Consider the following 18,403-nt stretch of genomic DNA (forward strand, 5'->3'; position numbering starts at 1 on the left):
AAAATAACCCAGCGGGTGGCTGGGGACGGCAAGAGCCTCAACCATCCGATGTAATCTGCTGTCCCAAGTCAGCGAAAGCTGTTCGCAATTGCAGGGAGACGCGAAAGCCCAGCCTCAGACATACCTATTTGCTACAAAAAATATGCAAGTTTCAGCCATTTGAAGGAGCCTTATGAACGAGCATGTAGGAATCCTTTGGCTGTGTTCATAAGGGACAAGAGAGCAAACCTCACTGTGCATAGATGCCAGCACAAAACGTCTTCACACAAGGTTTACTTTAGCAGTCATAGATTCATAGATTCATAGATTTCTAGGTTGGAAAAGACCTTAGAGATCATCGAGTCCAACCGTCCCTAATCCCCATTAAACCATATCGCTAAGTAGATCATCCACCCCATTCTTAAACACATCCAGGGATGGGGACTCAACCACCTCCCTGGGCAGCCTATTCCAGTGGCTGACAACCCTTTCAGAGAAGAAATACTTCCTAACATCCAACCTGAATCTCTCCTGACTAAGCTTATACCCATTTCCTCTTGTTCTATCACCCAAAACCAATGTAAAGAGCCCCTCCCCTACCTCCCCACCATCTTTTCTCAAGTATTTGTAGGCTGTAATCAGGTCTCCCCTCAGCCTCCTCTTCTCCAGGCTAAACAGCCCCAATTTCCTTAGCCGCTCCTCATAAGTTTTATTTTCCAGCCCCTTGACCAGTCCCTCACATGATGGATTTGCTGAAAAGGTAATGGCAGTGTTCGCTATTCAGCTGATGTATGTTGTTTGTTCTGTGGATTAGAGAGAGAGTTAACATGATTTTTAACTTTTAAGTGCTGGAAGGGTACTGCAGATACAGGGCTGTGCTAGCATCAAGCAAGAGAATAGAAGACTATTCTTCACAGACATGAATCTAATAGCTTGTGTTACAGAGAGAGGTACCGATTTGCCAATGTATTCCAGAAGAACACCTCTTCTCAGCACTAGAAAAAACAATACCACTGCTTTGATGCACCAGCACTAACCTACATGATCACAGCAGCAGTGACTTGATTTTTGTCTACTCATAGGCTTAGAGGGGAGCATCTGTAATTATTTATCCTCTCCTATATTCCAAGCCATATCTGAGTTTCTTCTGGCTTCTCTCTCAGTTCATGGCTGATGCCTTCTGGGTTGAATATTTTTAAAAAACAGTCATTTCCTTTTTCTTCCCCTCCTACTTGTGACTTGGTACTTCACTGTTTCCCTTCCCAGGAATGCCCCTGTTGGGAGCTGTCTGGTTTGAACACTGATGGCAATGAAAGTGAAGCATCAAGAGCTTCAGAGCCTGAGGAATTTCAGGATCTTCTCAGGTTACATTTCTTGAGAAAGGAATTCACTCTTTCTTCACAGGCATTAGTGGCTCACTGAGGAGGAAGGTGCAGTTAAAACCCACAGTTACATTAGCATTAGCAGCTACATTACATATTAGCCAAACAAAGGGAGTGCGTGAGGCTGAAGGCAGGATGTGGCTGCCCTAAGGCAAACTCTGAATGGCTCACACCAACCCCTGTGCTCAGAACAGGCCTGAGACATAACATCACTGTCGACCATGCCAGGTTAACTCCTTAGATTTCAAGCCAGAAGAAGTACTACCATATTTTGCCATCTTCTTTCAAATTTCTAAGAATGTGAGGACTCGTGTTCAGTGATTTTAATTCTCTCTCTAGACAAAAGGAAAAACGTACTGTTCCACTCCCCTGCCTCTGCATTCCCATTGCTGCTTCCCTTCTTGTGATAATTGTTAAAAGGTTATGTGGGGTTTTTCTCCAGTAAAGCAGTTTGTGGTTCCTATTTGACCCTAGGTTCACATAAAGGTTTGATCATATGTCCAATGAATTGGGAAGATGCCTGCAATCAGTTTAATGCATACTACACGTAAACTCTGTTTTTCCTGTTTTGCTTGGTATTTGCGCCTGCCTGGAGGCATAGAGAGAACTCAAAGGTCAGCTGTTAAAGAAAGCAGGCAAGAAAAGAAAGCAGTTGACCAGCAAAGAGGTATCTTCTTAAGCACAATGGCCAGGTGCAGAGCTGGGGATGCAACTTCTCAGTCCCTAGGAAAGAAGATCTTCTGCTAAGGCTGGGAAAAGGCAGATCAAATGACATAGGCCTGTCAAAAGCTCTGCCTTCTGAAGACAGATGCATGTTGGGGTGCTTTGGGGTCATTTGAGGTAAGCAAGCAGAGACTGCCCTTTTATGAGGGAAAACATTGACAGATTAGGGACTGACGCAGAGAAACCTCTGTGGTTCTGGGCTCAAAGATGGGAAAGTGCAAACACCTGAGCCATAGAGAGGTATAGAGTTCAGCAGTATCCTGGTGATGGTCAGCTTGAGGTAAAGACATAGCAGGCAACGTAGCCCAAAGCAACATATGACCATCAGCAGGAGAACTGAAAAAGCTCTGGAAAGCCAAAAAAAAAAGAATTCCAGATATGAGGGAGGAATTATTTGGGGGGTCTGGAGAATGGTGACTCTTCTCCCATGCAGCTGTTACCATCTCCAAATTGCCTCATCTTCCCAGCAGCTTCACGAAATCCAGCTCCCCAGTCTTTCTTCCTAGCTGTTCATTCCATTTCAATCTCTTCTGCTTACCCTTTCCCTCACATGGTGAAGTTCAACCTTTCATCTTTGTGATGGCAAAATGCCTTGCGACACTTTTACTTTGGCTGTGTTGCTCTTCTTAACAATGCCATGCTGTCACTCTCACCCTTACCCATGGCCAGGGTGAGAAGATAGGCTTGTGCAGGCCAGCTGTGCTTGCACTGTTACCAGAGAGACTTTTCCAAGGAAGCTTTGCCAGGGGTCAGGTCAGCTGCATTTTCAAGCAGAAGAACCTTACTTGGTCTGGCCTTTCCAGGCCTGTTGCGAGTTCTGCGAGTAGCTTTGACTTTTCGGATGAAGGTTACTTCGGTCAATTCCTCAAGGCTGTGCAGCCAAGGTTTGCTGTGGTGTGGGAGAGTTATTTTGAACTTCCTGTCCGTATGGCTGTTCAGGTAAGTCTCTTTGAAGCAACGCCGACCTTTACATCGAATGGAGCTGTGCTTTGTGCACAGAGAGTGCCAAAGGGAAGGGAACAAGGGAGTTTGCACATCTTTGCACTCTGCATCCATGATGATGTTAGGACCTGGTTACGGCCTGCTTTAAAAAACGTGTGCTTGCACTTACCCTTGAAGGGTTACTATGCTCTGACCATGCTGTCCTACTCATCCCAACGTGTCCCTCAGGCACAGAGCGAGCTATCTGCAGCTACAGATACCTCCATAGCAAGCCCAAGGATGAAAGAGGAAAATTTTGCTTCCTCTAAAAGGTCTGGCTCCTATGCCCTCTGGTTCCTAAGCTCTCGCATCTCTTCACGTGAATGAGTGTCCCAAAGAGGCCAAGCCTGTGAGAAGAAAACCTGCTGGTTGTCAAAGTCCACGATGACTGCAAAAGCAGTGTTATCAGGTGGATTCACACATTTTCTACTAAGCAAGCCAGCAAGCACTTGTACGAGAAAAGGAAGAGACAGTTGAGAGGTGGATCAGACTACTTCTGTGATGTACCAGGTTTGGCATGGAAAGGCTGAAGGCCCTTCAGAGCTTGGGACACAAGGGCATAAGGAGCAAAGCAGATGTCTCTTCTGGTCTCTGTTCATCCCATCTCCTCAAATGTCCTGTATTTTCCTTTTTTTCAGAGATGGAGGCTGCTGCTGTTGTGTCTCTGGCTATTCAGAACAGTGTTGCTGGGGTAAAGGGGAAACGGGGCCAGAAAGAACAGTTTGCTGTGCAGGCAAGGGTAGTTTTATTTGTTTGATATATCGCAAAAATTGCTTTAGAGATAATGTATTAAGCACTTTTAAAAATTTATTACACACAAAAAACACACCTCTTATCCAAGATTAAAAGAAATCTGTTTCCCAGTCATAAACAACAAAGCAATGAGGAATGTAAAAGAAGTTGTATTTCAGCCATCACTGTCACATATACTTTGTCAGCAGGAGACTGGAAAACTGGATCACCTATAACCCAGGTGACAGAACTGGGGAGACGATCTCCTTCGAGCAGCTGCAGCTCTGCCAGAACCAGGTTCATCTACCAGCAGGATGGGGCATCACTGCAGAGTAAGGTTCTGCCACTTTCTCTCGTAAAGGAATGGTGAGCATTGTGTGCCATCCTCTGGCTTTTCAGATTTATGCAGAAATGTTGGATGAAAACGAAGACCAATTCTAAGAATATCCGTCACCTCTGGATTCTTATTTGCATTGCACAGCAGCTGTGCTAAGTAATATTCATCCCTCTGTGAAGGATGACACATGTATTGTTTCCAAACCTGGTCCTGCCAGGGGCTAAGGAGCTCACTCTGGGGAGAGAGAAAAAAAGATGGGATAACAAAGAACACTAGTGTGAAAAATTTTATTTCAGAGACATCATTCATCCATTTCTCTGCCTTAGGTATTTCTAAAGTGCCATAGTCTCACTGTAGTATCCAAGCACCATTAGCACAACAGGAATTTACAGTATTCTACAGAGCTCCCTCAGCTGGCAGCAGCATCTAGCCACCAGCTGGTGACCACAGGTCTGGGATGGAGTGTGCTAGGGATGGTCTGCTGGAATGATAGTAGTTAATTACCTTTTGCTTTTTCCAGTAGTCTCCCACTATGATCCTGAGGAAGCAGATAGCTGGTAGAGAAGCCAGTGAGCTAGCTGCTGTGAAAGTAAACCTTCTGGTTCTTGACTTTTTGCACATGCCCATACCTCTGTCTTCTGAACTCAGCTCGTGAGTTTGTGCTGCCCACAAAGCCATTAAATCCCTGGAAGAAGAGGAACATACCCTGTAACTTCTGCAGCAGCGAAGGAACAGTGGTGCCTAGATTCTCCCCTCCAGCTAGATGATCACAAACAGTAACAGGCAGACAGGCTAGGGGGAAGTGAATTATTTCAGCCAAGTGACGCTGAACAGGGAAAACTAACAGCGATTGTGGAAAGGAACTCCAGAAATGTGCTTGCACTGGTGAGCAATTCAATCCTAGCCACTCAGACTACTGCACTGGCAATGTGCTGTGAACCCTAAGGCCACTTTGATTTGGCATACAGTTTTAAATAAGTTCATAAAGATCTTAGAAATAAATGCATGTCAATCCTTTTAATTTACAGAGCACTGTTAAGCATACACAGCCCTTCATGAAGCACATGGAAAGGAGAACTGCTCTGAGGACTGCTGCGAAAGCATATTCAGGGGCAGCTGGCTTCTCAAACCAGAACCTCGATGTGAGAGGGTTTCCCTTCGAGTTGAGCTCAGCTACATGCAGACCTGGGTTCGATTTCATTGATCTGCTACAGCAACTCTGTTCAGAGCGCCAAAAGAAAAAGCTGCATTAACAAGACACCTTTCCCTGGCAAACAGGGCTTCTCAGCCAAACAGACACTTCTAGTGCTGTAGATTTCCTTTATGAAACTCGAACTGGAATGGGACAGACCCACACAAATGGATCAGTTCTACAGCTGGACCGCAGCATAAACTTTGAATTCAGCCAAAAATGAGCCTACCAACTGAGGGCTGTAGTATCCCTTCCGAAAGTCTGCTAGCAAATGAAAATCTTGATGCTTCTGGAACCAACTAGATGACCATTAGTCACGTTTCCAAACCACCTTCCAGAAGTGGAACAGAAATCAAGAAGTCATTGGTTTGAAGCTGTTAATAAAAAACACAAACAAACAGAAAACTAAAAGCAAAAACGTGCATTTGCAAACGGAGGCTTTAGTTCCTGTGTAAACAAAGCCCACCCCATCTCTGAAAGCTCGTTCTACTTCCCTGAGCAGCTGCACATAAAGGTGCCTTGTTCCTCTAGGAGCTGCAAACAATTTCATGCTCCCTCTACAGCTCCTTTTTATTAAACTATATGAAAATAGCATTTTATCAGCAGTTGAGTGTCAGCAAGTGTCTTGGGGCTTGCAGAAAGGATCCCTGCAATCCCTTGGAGAGTAGTAAGTTCTCTAGAGCAAGTCATTCACAAGCATCCCTGGCCAGCAGCTGCTCAAATCCACGGATCTTCTTAGCGTCTTTTGTTTCCTTCACCTCTTCCCCACCACAGCTCCAGTCCTTTCACTGACTTCAGTCTGCAGGCCTTTTTCCAGAGACCTACTGAAGCCATGAAACCAGCTGCAGGATCAGTAAGATAGACTGCAAAACTAGACATCTTTTCTAGTGCTGGATGAGCACACCAGTCAGTATCGTCACTAAAACGATCAGCAGCAAAACAGTCAAAAATATAAACAATGTGAAGTGTTGCACTGCAATTCCTTGTAGTTAAAACCATGAAGGGGGTACATCCTACAACTGCCACTGACACGCACCCGTGTAAAACGAGGGGGAGAGCACTACACTGAGTGACATTTAGAAGTCACTCCTTGCAACCGTAAGGGCAACACATTTTTATATGGATATATAAATAAACCAACTCAATTCCAGATCTTACATACACACACAAAGTCATCATTGTAAAACTGAGTGTCCTGATGTGAAAATTCAGATGTTTTGGTACAAAACTTATTCCTCCCAGCTTCTTATTGAGAAATGCTAGTATACACAGTACACTCAGTGTTTTGAGAAGTACTGATATGGTGCAGTGTCACACAGCTGGCCACTTTGACCACTGCCATGGCATGCGCACGCACATGTGAGTGTGAAGATACACTTAGTATAAAAGCTAGTTCATACAAATGTGAATACATACACATAGATGTTCTTTACACACACACACGCACACATGCTGGTCAAAATGGGACTTGAGAAATACTGGTATGGAATCAAGTCAGTTCTAGTACACTGTTGTCCTGTCCTGTTTTGCAACACAGCTTACACCAGCCCACTTCAACCATATCTGTGAATTCGAGTTCTGCAGAATGGGGAGGCTACCAGTACAAACTCACAGGTGACCTCCATACACCTGTCAAGTTGTGTACCACAGTCTTAGCAGCAGCAAGTATAATTCTGATTTTTATTTTTTTAAGCCTCCAGGTATGATAGTTTTCTACATCAGTCATCCACCAGTTCTGAGATTCCAGAACAGGCCACGACCCTGTCCCACGGCTCCCTTGTTCCTACCATCTGAGCAGCATTTGCAGAAAACCTTTGCAGGCATGCCTTCCTTCTCTGGTTCAAGGTATGCCTACATGTTCCTTTCGCAAGCAGATTCAAGCGGTCTTTGCTTGTGCTTCAAGTTGGCCTGCACACTGCATACGCATAACACAGAGTCTCCAGCTTCTCCGCAGGACTTACTTAGCTTTGACCTTCCTGACTGCTGTACAAAAAAGGGCTGGCTTAGACCACAAGCATGGTGAGTTTCCATGGACCTGTGCAATATTACATAGGTCACAACATTTCAGCTGCAAGTGGAACAAAGTCCCTTAAGTACCCCATGTCCCATCTTACTTCCCTTGACACGACCACACATGCACACGTTGCACGACCAAGAAGCTTTTCACGTGACCCGATGTTGTTCATTCTCTCCTCAGGCTCCCAGGCAGACACCTCTCACGAGGAGGTGGAAGAAAACATATGCATCTTGGCCACATGGCAGATGGCATCCCACTCTTGTACCAGGGAAAGCGTATGACAGGAGTCTTGGGATGCAGAACTACCCACCGCAACCACTGCTCACTTTCTATCCATGCCCGAGGTGCATTGGGAGGAGGAGGTAACTGAAAAGGGCAACGTGGGCCAAAGGAGTTACTCTGGCCAGCTGCCTATAATCCAAGGGCCCTGGTTTAGGCACACCCTTTCCGCTCCCTTGACCCTTAGGCACATTTTGGACAGGTCTGGATCAGAAGCTGCATCCTAGATCATTCCCAGGCCACACCGAGTGATGCTGCCTACCACACGTGCACCCGCTGGTGTGAGACTAAGTAGGAGTTGCGACTGAAGCTCTTCCCACAGTGTGAGCACTTGAAAGGTTTCTCCCCAGTGTGGGTACGACGATGACGGATGAGGGTAGAGTTGTCACTGAAGCAGGTCCCACACTCGGCACACTTGTAGGGCTTCTCCCCAGTGTGGGTGCGACGGTGCTGGACGAGGTGTGAGCGCTGGCTGAAACTCTTCCCACAGTCAGGGCACAAGTATGGCTTCTCACCTGTGTGGACACGCCGGTGGATGACCAGCTTAGAGCTCTCACTGAAGCACTTGTTGCAGTCAGCACACTTGTAGGGCTTCTCGCCTGTGTGGAGCCGCTGGTGGGCAATGAGGTTGGAACTGTCACTGAAGCGCTTCCCGCACTGGGGACACTTGTAGGGTTTCTCGCCTGTGTGAAAGTTGGCGTGACGGAGCAGGCCCGAGTTCTGGTAGAAGTTCCTCCCACACTTGGCACAGACATAAGGCCTCTCGCCAGTGTGGTTGCGCTGGTGCTGCACCAGGTGGGTGCTTTGGCTGAAGCTCTTCCCGCAGTCCTTGCACTGGTACGGCCGCTCACCCGTGTGGACGCGCTGGTGCTGGATGAGGTGGGACCGCCGGCTGAAGCTCTTGCCGCAGTCGGCACACATGTATGGCTTCTCCCCGGTGTGGATCCTCTGGTGGCGGATCAGGTCAGAGCTGCGGTTGAAGCTCTGCCCGCACTCGATGCAGATGAAGGGCTTCTCTCCCATGAATGCTCGCTGGTGCACCACTGTCTCCTTGCGCTTCCGAAAGCCGCAACGAGAAGCCTTCCCCGGCCCCGTCTCTGGGGAGAGAAGGTCTGGCCTCGGATGGGACACTGCCTGGTCACAGCCCACAGGAGAAGCTTCCTTCATGAAAAAGTCCGAAATGGCCCCACAGGGTTTGGCTGCGTCTGGCCCATCTCGCTGGAGATCCCCCTCATTTCCACTCATGCTCCCATCACCTGCCAGGACAGAAGCAGAATCCAGACACAACCAACGCGTTTAGTCACGGCCCCCTCTTCTCCACCCGGCTCGGCCACCGCAGCCACCCCACACGGCCCGCGGGCGGGTGCTGCATCCTCCCGCTCGGTCCGTCCTGGCTCCGCCGCTTCCAGGGGGAAGACGAAGGCGCCGGGAACTGGCTCCATCCTCCCTCGCTCTCTGCCACTCGCCTGAGCGGCCGCCCCGTCACCCTCGGCCGACACGGGAGCTGCGGAGGGGGCGCGTCCCGCTCCCGCTCGCTCCCCGCCTGCGGAGGCCGGGCCGGGCCACGGGAGGCCGAGGCGCTGGGCCAGGGGAAGGAGCTGCCGGGAGCGGGGAAGGAGGCGGAGCGGGGGGGCCGGCAGGCAGCGGCGAGGCCCGGCGGCGGCGCCCGGCCGGCCCTCCCGAGCCCCGCCGCCCTCGCCCGGGGGCAGCACCGGCGGCGACGCTGCGGGAAAACCAACCCCCGCCCCGGGCGCGCCCCTGCAGCCCGGCCCCCGCTCCCCCAGCTGCCCCCTCCCCGCGGCCGGCGACCCGCCGTGCCCGCCTCACCTCCGCCCGGCAGCACGGCCCCGGCCCGGCCCGGGCGGGGCGGAGGGGGCGCGGGGCGCAGCCCCGGCTGGGCGCGGCGCGGCCGGCGGCCGCGGGGAGGGGGACGTTCCCCCGCGCGGGGCCCGCCCCGCCGGCACTTCCTGCGGCTCCCGGGAGGCGGCCGGCCGGCCTCCATGGTTGTAACCCTTCCGGCCCCGGCCCGCCCTGCTTTCCGCTCCGTACTGAGGCGGCGGCGGCAGGAGGCTGTCCCTGGCCGGGCGCGGGGCTACAGGAGGCCCCGGTAGGCGAGGCCCGGCGCGGCGGCCGGGCTGGGCTCGGCCGCCGGTGGAGCCCCTCCCCGCCCGCGGCGTCTGCCGCCGGCCGCTCCCGAGCCGGGGCGAACCTCGCAGCCTCTCCCGCTCCTCCAGGGGCGGCCGCCGGCCCGCCGGGTCTGCCCTGCCGCCGGCCTCTCGCTCCTGCCCGTCCCTGCCTGCCCCGGGGCGCTGTGCCTGCGTGTACCGGGGTAAGGGCCCTGCCCCGTGTCCTGGCCCCGCTCAGGGACCTGGAAGGAACGAGGAGAAGCTGGAGCGGGTCTCTGGCCAGGCGCCACGCCGACACGGGTCACCTAGCGGGCCCGGGCACGGCTGGATCTGGCCGTGGGGGTGCAGCTCTGCTCGCTGGAAGCGCAGTGTCTGCGCCGAGTCGGGGACCGCGGGACAATAGGAAGCAAAAGGGACCGAGGCTACATGGGCCTCCGCAGTGGGCTGCCCTGCCCGTGCTGTGGCTTCCAGTTGTTGGGATGCTGTCCTGCAGCCTCTCCTCTGCTGTGCAGCCTTCACAAGCTTCCCTGCACCGCCACGTTTTTCTGTTACCTCAGTTGTTTTCTTCACCTAATGCTCACTGGTGTAGACTTTGTATCACAGCGGTCTGTTTTCTCCCTCACATTTCTTTATTCCAGCTCCAGAATAAAGACAAGGCAGAATAAAGTCTGGGGAGGCTTTATTGTGGCCTTTTGATATAGAAAGGGGACTTACAAGAAAGACTTTATACCAAGGCCCGTAGTTACAAGCGAAGGGACAATGGTTTTAAATTGAAAGAGCATAGATCTACATTGGACATAAGGAATAAGTTTTTTACCATGAGGGTGGTGAGACACGGGAACAGGTTGCCCAGAGAAATTGTGGATGCCTCATCACAGAAAGTGTTCAAGGTCAGGTTGGATGGGGCTTTGAGCAACCTGATCTAGTGGAAGATGCTCCTGCCCACGGCAGGACTAGGTGATCTTTGAAGACTCCTAACCCAAACCATTCTATGATTCCCATATTCCAGCACCTGACTTGTTCCCGAACTGCTCACTACATGAGGAACACTGTCTGTTTTGATGAAAGAAAACTTGGAGCACATGGGAAAAAGAGAAAAAAAAAAATCGAATTTACCAAAAGGTAAAAAAGAAGCCTAGGTTTTCATGACACTTTCATGCAGTTGAGTCACATCATTTGGAGGTACTGCGTCAACCAAGAGGAGAGGAAACACCTATTTTTGGCTTGAGATGCAAAGGTTTGCAGAACCTGAACTGATGCTTGTCTCTGGATGCTTAAATATTGACATGAATATTCATTTTAAAAATGACTATGTTTGTTAAATAATCTGAGTTAAATACTAGTGTTTTCCACAGTTATTCAAAGCAGAAGAAACAAAAGACTTTTTTATGCGTTGGTGCCCTTGAGCGAACTTACCACAACTTTTCCTTCTGACCTGATATGTTGAGAAAACAGTTCTGTTGTCCCCACTGTGCATGCTGAATTGTTTTCTGATTTATTCCCAGTCTCTTTTAAATGGCTCTGTCTAGTAATTGTTCTGCGGACCTTATACCCCAATGTTGCTTCATTGAGATAAGTGGTGTTGACAAGGTGTCCTGGTTTATCCCAGCCAGCAGCTAAGCTACCATGAAGTCGCTCACTCACTCCTCCCCCTCCGTGGGGTGAAGAGGAGAAAAATGTAACAAAAGGCCCAAGGGTCAAGATAAGAACAGGGAGGGATCACCCACCAATCATGGTCCTGGGCAAAACAGATTCAGTTTGGGGACAAATCAATTTAATTCATTTCCAGTTGCTTGAGAGGATAAGAAGAAACAAAGCCAGATCTTAAAACACCTTCCCCCCACCCCTCCCTTCTTCCCAGAACTAACTCCTCCCCCAGCAGTGCAGGGGGACAGGGAATGGGGGGCTGCAGGTCAGTTCATCACACGTTGTTTGTTGTAAGGAGGCCTCCTTACACTCTTTTCCCCTGCTCCAATGGATCCCCTCCTCACAGGACAGTCCACAGACTTCTCCAACACGAATCCTTCCTGCAGGATGCAATCCTGACCCATCAGATTGCTCCAGCGCGGGCTTCTTCCCGCAGAGTCACGGCTTCTTAGGGATCTGCCACCCGCTCTGGCATGAGGTCTTCCATGGCCTTCAGATGCCTCTCCGCCTCATCGTCAGTCTCCAGCAGCCTACAGAGACCATTCTCTATGACCCCCTTCAGGCACGGGCATCTCTGCTCCAGCATGGGGTTCTCCACAGGTTGTGGCTGGATCTCTGATCCATCGTGTCTCTCACGGGTGGCAGGGGGGCAGCCTGCTGTCTCACCATGGGCTGCAGGGGCATCTCAGCTCTGGCACATTTCCTCCTGCTCCTTCTTGACTCACCTTGGTGTCTGCCTGGCCATTTCTTTTACATCTCAGCCCTCTCCCTGCTGAAGCTGCACTGGGCCCAACTGGCCTGACGAACCTCGGCAGTCCTGGCAGGATGAACTCAGCTCAACGGGCACTCCAGGAGCGGGGTGCTTCGGAACTCTGCAAGCCGCACCGCCATGGCCATCTCCAGCCAAGTGGTGGCGACCCAGTGCAGGCAGCCACCAGGCTGAGAGGCCAGCCCCTTGCCTCTCCCAGCTCTTCACTGTAGGTCCAGCCCAATTCAGGCTCCTTTGTCCTCTTCTTAAATAGGGCACTGGCACAGACACTGATTGTCTCACCCTGGCCAGAGGGGAGGGGGGTCTGACCAGTTTTGGAGCCGGGGAACCTTTTCGCAGCTACTTACAGGGGCTTTCTCTGCAGCCCCTCCCCCGCTACGAAAACCCCATCACATAAACCCAGCACACCAGAAGAATTAGCCATTGCAAGAGAGAAATTAAGTTGTGTAAATAAGAAAATGTGTTCCACGAGATGGAAAAACAAGAGGGAGGATCAGTGAAGTACATACCCACAGAGTGGCTGGTATAGTCAGCTGGAGGAGGAGAAAGCCTTTGCTGGAGTCTTTCACAGGGGCTGCAAGGGAGCACAGCTTAAAATCTTGAAAAATAAATTTCAAGGAGCAAGTGGTAAATGGGAGGAGTGTGGTAGCAATTGTGTTCAGCCTGTTCTCTGCAAGCTGGAGATCTGGTACTCGGGATGTATACCTGGAAAATAATCACAGGTAGGGAAGATGGAACCTGGGATCAAATTGTCAGGAAGGCAGCTGTAGGAGTACAGCGCAGAGGAAGGTTACATTAATACTTACATGCCAAAGCAAAAGAAGATGCTAATCCTAGGACAGCATCAACCTCACAGAGGATGGAGGTACAAAGGAAGTGGGTATGAAAAAGAAAGAGGACCTATAGTTGTTTGGCAATAGGTATTTTTCTGTTGCTTGGAAGAAGTACTTCCATATCTTTGGTGTGGCATTGCTGAAGGAAATGGAAATGAAGCCAGTCACTCACTGGGTAAGGAGAAGCTGGGAAGATGGCCAGGGATGCATTGCTAAAAGCTTTGAAACATAATACTCACAGAGGTGAGCATCATCAGAATAACAGCAATAAAAGGCTGGAGGGTGACAGCAGGATGGTTTGATGTGAATAATTTATAGTAGTTTAGTTCATACCAAAATAATTTATAATAAGGATTTTAATCATAGTTTAAATCACCAAGTGAGCAAATTTGAATTAAGTAAGCAATGTTAATCATATTTTGTAGGCATACTTTTTAAGGGTTTTCTTCCCTAAAGGAAAGATTGATTCTCATTGATTGCTGAACATTCAGAAATTTTGAACTAAGAGTAATCTTTTCACAAAAAAAAAATCTTTTCTTGTTAGTGAGGAAAACACACTACATATACACACAAATAATCCTGTGAGTTAACATGCATTTAATTATTTATTTAACCCATATAAATTTTCAATGTCTTAATTTTGTAAACTGTTAAATTACTCTTCCTATTTATTAAAGAATTCTGTTGTTTATTCCAGACTTGACAAGATGCTTGTGGAATGGGAATAGTGGAAAAGAAAAAAACTAGAATTTTCAATTTGTCTTGCAAATGAACTACGATGAACAGATCTAATAAATGCTTTATGTTTAAAGTTGAAATATTTATTAAACAAAGCGTAAGAAACTGAGATGATAATTATATTGTGAATCTCACACCTAATGATTATTCAGATTGGAAGGGGAAACAGCTTTCTGGCTTTAACATTGTCTAGTTTGTGGTTGATTTTCTTTAAGACCTTGGCAACAGATAGACAATGCTTCAATTTATTTTTTAATGTAATACAAGCAAAAATATTTTTATAGGTTACTGTAAATCTGGGCTTTAAAATGGATGGCCATCTCTTCATGTGTAATTTAAATAGGTTTAACCGTGGAAAAAATTACACTCAGATTTAAAAAAAAACCCCGAATATTAAAATATTTCTAGTTAAAAAGAACAGAACCGCAAAGAAAATACTTAACAACAACTTGGCTGGCTGCTCGTGCTTTCATACCATTCTCTTCTCAGACTCTCTCCTGTTTCAAGTGCTCCGTGTCCTCTGGTATGTTGATAAATAACATGCAGCCTTCTAGTTCCCAAACCAAACTGTCTTGTTATTAAGATAAAGTCTTACAGAAGGACTGGGTCACAGACATTGGCTTCTTGATAGGTCTGCAAGTTCTTCCTCCCTCTCCTCCTCCTTTGAAATGCTGTGGAGATTCCTCTGTCTTTCCTTTTAGCAATTCATACCATGTCATGTGTACCAGTCTGTGGTGGTTTGCCATGGTTCCCAGGCTATGATCCATCACAGGTTTGTGGCCATCATCTACATTCAGCTGTGGCTCTCCAGGTCTCACAGATTGTGAAGAATAATGATCTTCAAACTGGTTTCCCTTTTCTTGTTTGTGTTGATGGAGAATTGGAAGATGTCCTGTTGGTTCCCTGTAGACTTAGGTGCCTTGAATCCTTTGGGACTTTGAAGTGAGGTGAGGGGTGAGGCTTTTTCAGTGCTCTTTTTATTTTGGCATGGCCTTATCTGTCCAGATGCAGTAGCTGGTTACTGCTACTACTTTGCCGTTACCTTCAGTTGTGTCCTGGATTCATACCCACCTCTTGCCCTGTATTGGTTTGCTGAAACTGCTGTGCTTGGTAGTTACTGATGTAGTATTTCATGGTTATACACAGGTGTTGCTCATCTGTGCATAGTGTTTTGGATCTGTTGCTGCAGAAGGCACTCTAGCTGAGACACTGCCCACCTTGTGCCTTTAAATCTGTTTGGATTAGTGATTACTTCTCTTTAAACAAAACCGTGTGTCAGACACATAATTTCTACTTCACACAGAGGAGCAGGGACACCTGCTCCTTACCATAAGGTGGAATGGAAAATGTTTAATTTTAGTCAGTATCATCCCATGCTGTTTGAAATGTGGAGTCTCCCACAGAATGATAATCTTGTCATCTGCAATCTTGATGATTTAAAGTCTTTCTTGTGCCTAGGTTCAGTTTTCACATCCAGAGTTTAGCTGATACCGTTATGGACAGATGTAGCTAAGTAAACGTTGCCAGCTGTGTAGACGTCTTATGCAGCTCAGGATGACTGCATAAGTCACGAGCAACTTCATGAGTTAATTTTTTATCTCACAGGCAGTGAACACTTTGCACCAGATACATTAGGTCATGTTTTTGTGGATCCTTGTCCTTGTTCTTGCTCTGCTCCACCCTGCTGGAATATGGACCTGGAGCCTTACTGTGTGGAAGCTAAAACACTTTACCGTCTTGGACGAGTTATATTGACAATCTTAGACAAGTTACCTCTTCCCTGGGAGGTAAAGAAATGTGATTTTTACTAATAGCTGACTGGGGAATGCAGACTAAGTTCTAGTTGCACTGGATGATCTTTAAGGTCCCTTCGAACCCAAACCATTGTATGATTCTATGACAGTCAACGCATGGCAGACGGTTAAATACGAGTGGCTCTGGCACTACAGAACTTACACAAGGTACCACTGACAGGGCAGGGAATGACGCTGGTGCACAGAGCCTGGAGAGATCATCCCAAAACACTTCTCTCATTTATGGATATGAATGTTATTATTGGTGTATCAAGCTGTGCCTTTTCTATGTGTGAGACTTGTAGCATCTATCGATAATGCCATAGTCCTGGAGAGCGAGTCCCAGAGCCGCGGCACTGACATTTGCCCATCAGTAAGTCCTGCTAAATGCCTCAGCTGATGTCTTACCTAAACTGCGAGCAGATTCTAATGTAGCTGAGTGCAGGTGGGTGGTGTAGCGGTAGTTCTGTGGGCAGGTCTGTGTGTTCAACTGACTAAGCTGACGTGTGGCACTTCGATTTATGGGCTTCTGTCTTCACTGGAAAACCTGGGACTGAATCCTACTCCTCCTTGTTGTTGACTAAATAAAAAGAAGAAATGGGTGGTGAAAGTCAACCTTCGTATAGTGTCTCTAAATACCTACTAAGTGCAGGAACTTCCTCTCTGTCCTGTATTTCGGTCCCAGTTCAGCCAGAAGAAATTGATTACCTAGGAATGAGCAAACTTTGAGAAACATTATCTGGAGAAGCAGGCCTTCTTAGGACTTCAGCCATAAAATAGGGACGCATCTGCTGGATTAATGCTGACAGCACAATACTATTTTTTTAATATATATATGTGTCACAACACATACTTTTCAGGTAAGTTACATGCAGTAGTATGCAGGTGCAAGTGAAGATAAGTCACTATTTCAGATCAAAGCTTTGTTGGGCCAGGCTGTGGCTTCAACACTGCATTATCATCTACCTCGTCTGTGATTCTTTGTCTTCTGAGTCATCATGATGGCTACACCAAAATCAGTGGTAGTTTCCCATAATTCTCCTTTCATTCACTTTCTCTAAGCACAACAGAAGAGGCTCTTTTGCTCACCCTGACTCTAAATCCATTTCCTGGCTTCTTTACTGGGAGGTTGGCAAAGCAAAGCAGTCATTTTCTGGTCTTCATGCTCCTTTTATTCATGCAGCTTATAAATCCAATTATATTCTGGTCTCAAGACATATGGGGTAAGCGTGGGATGTGAGTGCATCCCTGCTGAGAAGCTGAGGGATTCTAAAGGCTTTAGATCCCCAGGTCCCACTGAGATTTACCTGGGACATGGGATGATTTGTAGATGCCTTTGAAGTGCCTGATTTAATGCTTTCCACCCAGGGGAAATCTTACCCGGCTTTTCAGAATTTACCAATGTTTCCAGAACCCTCTGGCTTTTCAGGTGGGACATTTTGGAATTATCCCATGGCTTCAGTGTTTGGTGTTGTTTTTTTTTGTTGGTGTTGTGGTTTTTTTTTTTTTTTTTTTCCTGCCAGTTTTGGTGAGACCGAGAGCTCTGTCTGCTCGCGTTTGACTGAAACGCAGTTTCCTAGATTGCCCAGGTGGTGGCAGATTTGGAGGACATTAAATCAGTCTTTTCCATCCGTTTTGCGATGGAACGGAATTATTTTCTACGTGCACTAAAGATGCCCTCTTCTGAAATTGTTCCTCTTTCATACCTCTGAAGCCATTTAAGTGGCTTCCATTTAAAATGGAAAATCTCTGCTTTCGAGTCTAATTAGTCCTTATCGCAAGTGTTATCTGCTGTTATATTTCTTGTTAAATTTTTGCTAAATCAAAGTTTAATGACTAGACCTGTTGGGGGAAGGCTTTTTATTAATTTGTCTACTTATTTAAACTAATAAAGTGCTACTGATTTACGGAGTGTGTGTGTCAAATTAACTCCTGCATCTGTTGTACCACACAGAAAACCCACATACTGGCTGTCTCAAAGTTTCTGGTGGGTCAGGACTTGCTCCTAGAAGGAATTATCTGTCCATTGGTGCTGGGAACGCTCCCCGAGGCTTTTAAATGAGAATCCCCCATGTAGCCACACAATATTCCGGCCTCACTCCTTGTTTCTTAAAGGTAGGACTTCCATCTTTCTGCATTTTCACCCTCTTCCTGCTACTAAAGTTTAATCAAGCCTGCAAGGCTCTGATATTCTTTATTTATTAGTATTTCCATAGATTTTAGGGGCGTACTAGCAAATTAAGTGCTACAGGGCTTTGGAAGGGGTTGGGTGGGCAGAAAGGATGACTGTGATAGTTTGACTTCTTGCTTAAGACGTGCCAAGCAACTTCTTTGTATTATTTCTGTCTTCAAACCCAGTAGCTAATCTGTTACTGCTGCAGTAATTGCCTGAGTAACAAATATGGGGTGAATATTTTGGGTTTCTTTGGTTTTATGCAGTATTCCCTGGTTTACACTTCCGTGGGTTATGTTAGCCATTTCACCCCAGCGTCACCACTGGAGTTTATGTTCTGCCAATATTCACCATGGCTTTTGAAGTCTTCCTGAATCTGTGCTTCCCATGATAAATTGCCCTATCCTGTAAGCACGGTTTACAATCACAAAAAAAAATCAAATCCTTTGCATTTGAGAAATTCACTTCATTATTCTTCCTTGAAAAACAAGAAAATCCTCAAAACCAGGGAGCTGGCCGAACTCCAAAATGCATCTACAGTATACTACCAAAACCGAAATGCATGGAGTAAAAATAAATGTGGTGAATCATGCTTTAATCCTAATCTTAAACTCCTTTGATGCTTTTCCAATTATTCATACATTATAATTTTTCAAGTGTTTTTAAGTAGCGTTCTTGGCATCCTCAGTTATTCAAATAGCC

The 18,403-nt window shown here is 47.4% G+C and overlaps 1 protein-coding gene across 1 annotated transcript; it reads right to left on the reverse strand.

Annotated features, from left to right (window-relative positions):
* Window positions 1-7,880: 7,880 nt before the first annotated feature.
* Window positions 7,881-8,867, reverse strand: LOC104384074 (uncharacterized). The gene has a single exon (XM_009992397.2). It carries the CDS (start codon window positions 8,865-8,867, stop codon window positions 7,881-7,883), a length of 987 nt encoding a protein of 328 aa, XP_009990699.2.
* Window positions 8,868-18,403: the final 9,536 nt, after the last annotated feature.

The sequence above is a fragment of the Tauraco erythrolophus genome, chromosome 4, assembly GCF_009769465.1.
Source record: "Tauraco erythrolophus isolate bTauEry1 chromosome 4, bTauEry1.pri, whole genome shotgun sequence".
In the NCBI taxonomy this organism is placed as follows: domain Eukaryota; kingdom Metazoa; phylum Chordata; class Aves; order Musophagiformes; family Musophagidae; genus Tauraco; species Tauraco erythrolophus.

Bases quoted from the DNA above. Each gene is read 5' to 3' on its own strand.
- LOC104384074 (XM_009992397.2), bottom strand. From the start codon at position 8,867: ATGAGTGGAAATGAGGGGGATCTCCAGCGAGATGGGCCAGACGCAGCC.